This window comes from Perca fluviatilis, chromosome 6 (genome assembly GCF_010015445.1).
Source record: "Perca fluviatilis chromosome 6, GENO_Pfluv_1.0, whole genome shotgun sequence".
NCBI classification, from domain to species: Eukaryota; Metazoa; Chordata; class Actinopteri; order Perciformes; family Percidae; genus Perca; species Perca fluviatilis.
The window spans coordinates 21,835,533-21,843,251 of record NC_053117.1 but is presented as its reverse complement, the minus strand read 5'-3'; the positions used below and the strand labels follow the sequence as shown (position 1 = coordinate 21,843,251).

The window sequence follows — 7,719 nt, the reverse complement described above, 5'->3', positions numbered from 1 at the left end:
GGAAGTAATCTAATTTACCCTTGTGGAATTAATAAAGTATACCTTCCTGCTTTAACTGACTCTACCCTACTGAAACATAAACAACGTTGAAACAGATTGTGTCAGTCATTGCTTGTATCAACAACCAATGTACCATCAAAATGTATAATATTCTCAGCACAAGGAAGACACTGGCACAGATAATAACATCACAGATAATAACATAACAGATAATAATATCAGTGCTGGGTGACATGTACTGTATTATTATTACTGTATATGTATTGACTTTTCTCACTTGATATCTGATGAGCAGTTAACCATAGTCCTCATAAATCGACAGGAGTTTAAAATTCCAACATTATTATTATTATTATTATTATTATTACATAGAGAGGGAGAAGAGGAAGAGAGAGAGAGGTTTGAGTTGATTTGCCATGACACTTGTTAGGAAGGTTCACAGCAGCTACTATATAATATTAACAGTCTATGGCAGCTACTAAGAAAGAAAGTATTTGTTTCTGTGTGGGCTGATTCGTTTGTCTATCAGCGTGCGTGCGTGTCCACGTGTATGTGCACGCGCGCATCTTCAACCCCGCTCCTGCTGAGCCCACGTTACTTTGATTGACAGGTGAGATTTGCCTTCACACACTGCACTGCCCGCCCTGCGCGCCTCCGGAATAGCTCCTTACTACGCCCTGATTGCCCAGAATCCGCATAGCTCAACCAGGTCAACAGACTCGGGGCAGTTTACAGAGCGGCTATTGGTCAGCTTTGTGATCTACATCACCATCCCCACGTGGAGCAGCGGCCCTGATTGGTCCGGGGCCGTTTTGTGGGCCGACCTACAGTTTCGGTTAGCTTGGGAGCGTGAAACCGCGTGAGAAAGTTGCCATTGAGGTAAAGCAGAGCTTGACTGTGGACTGTTGCCGCCGCGGTGGAAGTTGTTGTTATTAAAACTAACATATTTCCTTTTTGTTTCTTGAAATCTGTTTTGGACGCATCCAAACTCAGCGGGGACGTAAATGTTTCTGTTTTGTTGACTTTTCAACCGCCAACGAGCGACCGCGGCGAGTCAAGTGGGAACTCTTCACTACAATTAACTTGTATGGATTTGTTTCTGATGCTTTGACTGAGAGCCAGTGTGCGGCTGTCGTTTGATGGTCTACTGGCTTGACTTTTTCCTTGTTTGTATGTCTCTCTGTACTCGGAATACATCGGATCCTACACAAAACAAACGCTAGAGTGATTGAGGTGGTTCCAGCATTTTCATTTCTCACCTGGTTCATACCCTCCTCCCCCTTCTTTAGCTGCCTTCAGCTAATGAGCCGTTTCCCGTGTTTTTCCGGTTGATTAACAGCCGTGCTGCCGGTGGAGCGGAGGAGAGACAACGACCGAAACACAGCGAGAGACCGCGAGGAGCAGGGATTCACATTAAACGGTCCGTGAATTCGGACGGAGCGGCGGGGCGTTCGGTTTTATTTGAAATTAACGACAGTCGGTCCTGCTTATAACGGCGGATGGATTCGTCTCCGTGATCTGGGGCACCCCGCATCCTCACTGTGCTCTAATTTGATCCATCGAAGCGTGTTTTTAAGAAAGAAACTGTTCCATCCTCCCGGAGATAACAATGTTTCCCCAGGGGCGACACCCGGTAAGACTCTTCCCTTCCTACTTTAACAGTTGTTCAGAGATAACATTAGCTACCTCTTTGTCTGACCCGCGCTTCTTGTTTTTTTACTTTTAACAACAGCCTTAAGGCAAAGCACATGTTTAATCATTCGAGTTCTTCTTGTTAATTGGGCTCTGCATCTGCCCTAAGAAGTAGCGTAGGATTGATAACATTGTTTGTTTAATAACTGCTAATAATTTAAAGTTGTTGACATTACATGTGAGCCTGGAGAGGAGCAGATGCAAATTGTAGGCCACATAATGAGGCATGATGTTATTAATCCCCTGACTGTGTTGTGTGTGTGTGTGTGTGTGTGTGTGTGTGTGTGTGTGTGTGTGTGTGTGTGTGTGTCAGACGCCCCACCAGGCTCAAGGCCAGCCCTTCAAGTTCACCATCCCAGAGTCACTGGACCGCATCAAGGAGGAGTTCCAGTTTCTTCAGGCACAGTACCACAGGTGAATAACACAAACACACGCATTCATGGGGAAGGCTCCTGTCTTTATGGGCAGCACAATGACCAATTTTTTCATTGTCATCTACCCTAACACACTAAACCTCACCCTAACCACCGTCATCCACCGCCCCCCCCTGCCATAATGAACAAAACCCCAGCTCTGGCCTCATACTAACTCATAAACCTGGATTACACAAAACCCCACACACATGCAGAAGACCCAGTCATCAGTGTTAGCGCTTACACTGCGGTAGGTCTAAGTCTTGGTGATGGGTGAGAGCCAGAGGGTGGCGTGTGGGCTCAGGGTTTCATAAATCACTCCTTATTTTCCCCTGTGTGTGTAAGGAAAAGACTGCTGAGTATGTGTGCAGGTTTTCTTTGTTTTGTGTATACTTTTACTTAGTTGTTTTGTTGGGGAGGGTTGGCCGCAGCAGATGAACGCTACTGACCTACAAACAGGCTGTTTTGTTTTCTCACATCCTTATTCACACATACAAAGAACAGGGTTAAACCAAACATCCCACAGCCAACAGACCCTGGTTATCATAACTAGACAGGAAGAACCATCTTCTCCATTTCACTTTCTGCTCTGTGCCCTGCACTGTTTAGAGATCATAACCTGTCTACAAAGTTGTATCCTTTACCATTCTTATTTATCTTTCAGGAAAACAGTTTATTCTTAGTTTGAGTAGATGTTTTAGACAAAAGAGAGGCGGTCGTACATCTGTTTATGTGCCGATATTCATTTATCAGCTATAAAACTTGTTTGTACTGTAAAATCAAGGTTGAGAAAAACTAAATCTTCCACAAGGGCTGGCTTTTTTTTTTTCATATATAGGTATAATATATGTATATATACATTCTCAATCTGTGGAAAACTGAGGTGCTAGTTTACACCGACAGACTTGGGTTGAATGAGATCAAAGTTTTCTGTTTCTCTTGAAGTAAATGGTGTATTGTTGTATTTTTCAGTCTCAAGATGGAGTGTGAGAAGCTGGCCAGTGAAAAGACGGAGATGCAGAGACACTATGTCATGGTGAGAGATCCATGTGACACTCAATTAATTTACCCCACACAGCATCACACATGACCTAGTGAGGCTGCTGACGTGTCCTTGAGGAGGATACTGTGTCCCAACCAACTCCACGTGTTCTGGAGGTGAACTTTTATCTTTCCAAAGGCTGATAAGTGAAAATTCTTAAGTAAATACTCGCTGTATTATTATCTGAACGAACGGAAGAGGCATTATAAAAAAAAAATGCACAGCAACTTTTTCTTTTCCGTTTCCTTACTATTGAAGATGATTAGTGTCAGATTAGACTGTGCTACAATTTTGCAGTCTATGAGTAGGCAGACTTTTCATTTTGATTAAACTGAGCTCCAGCAGATTCTGTATTTACCTCTTCTTTCTATAATTTTGCCATTTAACCTGAAACAAAGTGAGGTCAAGTGTGTGTGTGTGTGTGTGTGTGTGTGTGTGTGTGTGTGTGTGTGTGTGTGTGTGTGTGTGTGTGTGTGTGTGTGTGTGTGTGTGTGTGTGTGTGTGTGTGTGTGTGTGTGTGTGTGTGTGTGTGTGTGTGTGTGGAAAGCCTTTAGTCCGACACAGAAACAAAAGTAGGCAGGAATGCCGTTATGAATTGTTTGCAAACCTATATCTCTACATAGCCTCTATGGTGACACTCTTACACAGGTAAAAAGCATTTCATTTGGATGCTAGGTCTTTCAAAAACAGTTTGAATGCTCGGTGAGAATTACCTGGTGCGACATACAAGATCTGCAAGCCTGGTTGTTCCAATAAAACACCTGTAAGGTCACGCATATTTTCTTAGTTTTTTTTTCTCTCCAAAAGTTCAGAATACCTTTCACTAATCTGACTCTCTGTCTTCCTCAGTACTATGAGATGTCTTATGGCCTCAACATCGAAATGCACAAACAGGTATGGATGCTCATGTCTGCCTCTGTCTACCTTCTGCGTCTTCCTGTTTGTCTATCTTCCCCTCTCTTTCCCTCTGTCTCATGGCAGGGATTTGATGTATTTGGTGTGTGTGCCTGTTGTCGTGTCCTTTTGTGTGCACAAATGCAATTGTGCGTTCATTCATTTGTGTGTGTGTGTGTGTGTGTGTTTGTGTGTTTATTCGTGATCGATGGGGCTCTGTCTCATTTCCCCAGTTAGGGCCGGCCGGCTGAGCCCAGAGGCAGGATGAATGGCTCTGTAGATTGATTGGTGCTGTCTAGGGGAGCGGCCTGCTTTATTACATTAGAGGGGCAGGGCTGGGGAGGGCAGAGGAATCGATCACAGTGAGGCCAGCAGAGGAGAGACAGCGGAGCTCCCCCTTTTAGTAGGAGGGAGCAAACAAGAAATACAGAAAGGGCACTTACCTGTCGTAATGTAAAGCAAGGACATGTATGTAACGTATGCAAACATGCGATGACAAGGAGCAATTGAAGACATACACTGTAAAATACACAGTCAAACATGTGTATGCATGTAAGTACAGACACATTAAAAGGCAAACATCTCTCATGGTTAAGTATGTTTGTATGTAAACACATAGATGAGGAGGGAAAACTCTCACTCTCTTTCTCATGCACACAAGCACACATTTCCCCACAGGAGTGGTGCAGGGCTCAGAGCGTTTACCAGTAATTACCACAGCTATCGACCAGACAGACCAGAGGAAATTGGAGGTGGATTGGCCTGGCTGCTTCACTGAGGATTGGGGATGCTTCTCTGACTTTCTCACACTCCCTCCCATTAGTTTCTCCCCCTTCTTCTCTTGTGTTATTCTCCCATTTTTATAACCCAAGTTCTCTCCCTTTTCTTTCTGCCTTCCTCACTCTCCATTCAAAATTATGTGATCTCTTTTTCCTTGTGCTACACCCCCACCCTCGTTTTTTTTCCTGGCTCCTTTTTTGTTTTATGTCCATGCGAAGCTACTGTTCTTTCATTGTGAGGGAGATGCATCTCCTTCTATTGTCCACACACATAAACACACACACACTAAAGCGCCAGGGGAGGTCATTAGCTTGGGGCCGCAGTTGTCAGAGCAACGTGTGTGTGTGTGTGTGTGTGTGTGTGTGTGTGTGTGTGTGTGTGTGTGTGTGTGTGTGTGTGTGTGTGTGTGTGTGTGTGTGTGTGTGCAGAACAACTGTGTGTGTGTGTGTGTGTGCAGAACAACTGTGTGGGTGGGTGGGTGTGTGTAGCTCCAATTATGTGTAATGGGAAGTCGGTTCTCTGTTAACACATGGTGTGTCTACATCTTCTCGCTGTATCCTCAACTTTTGTTTACCTACTCTCAATTATATGAATATCATAGTGTGAATAATACACCATAGCAATTCTCCAATGTTGAGCTGATATGAAAAATGTGTTGGACACATGAATTGTAAGTTTTTGTTACCTTAATTTCATTTTCCATGTGTCTCCAAATGTTCTTAAGTCCCGATGTGTAAAGATGCTTCAGGTATTTGTTACCTCGTTTGTTTGATCCTTGTTATTTTTGCCAGTTAGCTTAGTTAGATTAGCTGAGCTGACCTGATAGTAGTTGGTCAGACTGTTCTCAGACGAGCCATTATACAAGGCTAATCCGTGAGCCATTATACAAGGCTAATTATAGGCTTACAACCCAGGATTCTGAGAATGGATGTGTTGGTATAGTCTGCCTGAAATAGCTCTTTAGTTAAGGCTTTCTGTGCGTGGAATAAGTTGGGACATTATGAGATTGAGTTACAGTGTGCGGAAGTCAGCAACTCATGAGCTGACCATTGTGCAGGGTTCTACTGGGCTGGAAGTATGCTGTTAAGGTCACTTTCTAATTCATTGTAGAAAGGCTGTAGTAACGGGTACATTAAGTGCACAAACACCACCTAGACAGCACTGACATTTGCACCGAGAACAATGGCAAGACGCATCACATAGATGTTGCACAGATTGGTAGGTCAAAACCGCTAAATGCAAAGATCAGACTTACCAACTGTCTTTCACCTACTGTACAGCCTGTTGTGTGGCTCAATATAGAAATGTAGCTCTTCGTAATGAGCACCGTAAAACAGATGTGCTATTGCCCATAGATAGATAGATAGATATATATATATATATATATATATATATATATATATATATATATATATATATATATATATATATATATATATATATATATATATATATATATATATATATATATATATATATATATATAACACACACACACACACACACACACACACACACACACACACACACACACCTGGTCAAAAGTTTTAGAACACCCCAAGTTTTTTAATTTTTTTTTATCTTAGCAGTTCAAGTCCAATGAATAGCTTGAAATGGTACAAAGGTAAGTGGTGAACTGCCTGAGGTTAAAAAAAAAGTAAGGTTACCCAAAACTGGAAAATAATGTACATTTCAGAATTTTACAAAAAGGCCTTTTTCAGGGAACAAGAAATGGGTTAACAACGTAAAGCTGTTCTGCAGCAATGGAGGTTGATCAAGCTTTGAAAGTTGGTGCTACCAATTCCTACAGGTGTTCCAACTTGTCTGGATTACTTACAACCCCCTCTGTTTGTATAAAAGTATTGTTGGAACACACTGTGGTACCATACCCTCGTGAGCATTATTTGAACAGTATTGTACTGCAGAAAGTAGTGTGTTGCTATAAAAATGGCGGGAAAAAGGCAATTAACAATGGAAGAGAGACAGACCATCATAACACTTAAGAATGCTGGTCTTTCCTACAGAGAAATTGCAAAGAAAGTCAAGGTGTCAGTGAGTACAGTATTCTTCACCATCAAAAGGCACTTAGAAACTGGGGGAAACTCTGACAGAATCAGAAGACAAGTTTCTGAGAGTCAACAGCTTGCGTGATAGGTGGCTCACAGGACAACAGCTTCAAGCACAGCTTAATAGTGGTCGTAATAAGCAAGTTTCAACTGTAAAGAGAAGACTTCGAGCTGCAGCAAGAAAGCCATTGTTAAGACGTCAGAATAAGAAAAAGAGGCTTGCCTGGGCCAAGAAACAGTCAATGGACAACTGAAGACTAGAAGAAGGTGCTATGGACTGATGAATCAAAATTTGCAATCTTCGGTTCATCACGCAGGATTTTTGTACGCTGTCGAGTAAGCGAAAGGATAGTTCCTCAGTGTGTGACATCAACTGTCAAACATGGAGGAGGAAGCGTGATGGTCTGGGGCTGTTTTGCTGGATCCAGGGTCGGTGATTTGTACAGAGTGAAAGGCACCCTGAACCAAAATGGCTACCACAGCATTTTGCAGCGCCATGCAGTACCCTCTGGTATGCACCTAGTCGGTCAGGGGTTCATCCTACAGCAAGATAATGACCCAAAACATAAGTCCAAGCTATGCCAGAACTACCTTAGCAAAAAAGAACAAGATGGTAAGCTTAAAAACATGGAGTTGCCAGCACAGTCACCAGACTTCAACCCCATTGAGCTGGTTTGGGATGATCTGGAAATAAAAGAGGAAAGAAAAACAACCTACAAGTGCCACACATTATGGGAACTTCTGCAACAGAGTTGGGAAGAACTTTCTGAAGAATATTTGATTTCCATTGTAGAAAGAATGCCAGGAGTGTGTTCAGCTGTTATATCTGCCA

General features: G+C 42.7%; 1 protein-coding gene across 2 annotated transcripts in view; it reads left to right on the top strand.

Annotated features, from left to right (window-relative positions):
- Window positions 1-857: 857 nt before the first annotated feature.
- The window catches only part of LOC120560589 (transducin-like enhancer protein 1), a 28,459-nt gene continuing 21,597 nt past the window's right edge, over window positions 858-7,719 (top strand). Inside the window, exons 1-4 of one of the 2 annotated variants that reach the window (XM_039803253.1) lie at window positions 858-1,633; window positions 2,018-2,106; window positions 3,078-3,141; window positions 3,997-4,041. In XM_039803253.1, the coding sequence (XP_039659187.1) occupies window positions 1,610-1,633; window positions 2,018-2,106; window positions 3,078-3,141; window positions 3,997-4,041 (222 nt within the window). In that variant the 5' untranslated portion in view covers window positions 858-1,609. Of the gene's footprint in view, window positions 1,634-2,005; window positions 2,107-3,077; window positions 3,142-3,996; window positions 4,042-7,719 lie in introns of both variants that reach the window. The other variant, XM_039803252.1, reaches the window with a different exon arrangement.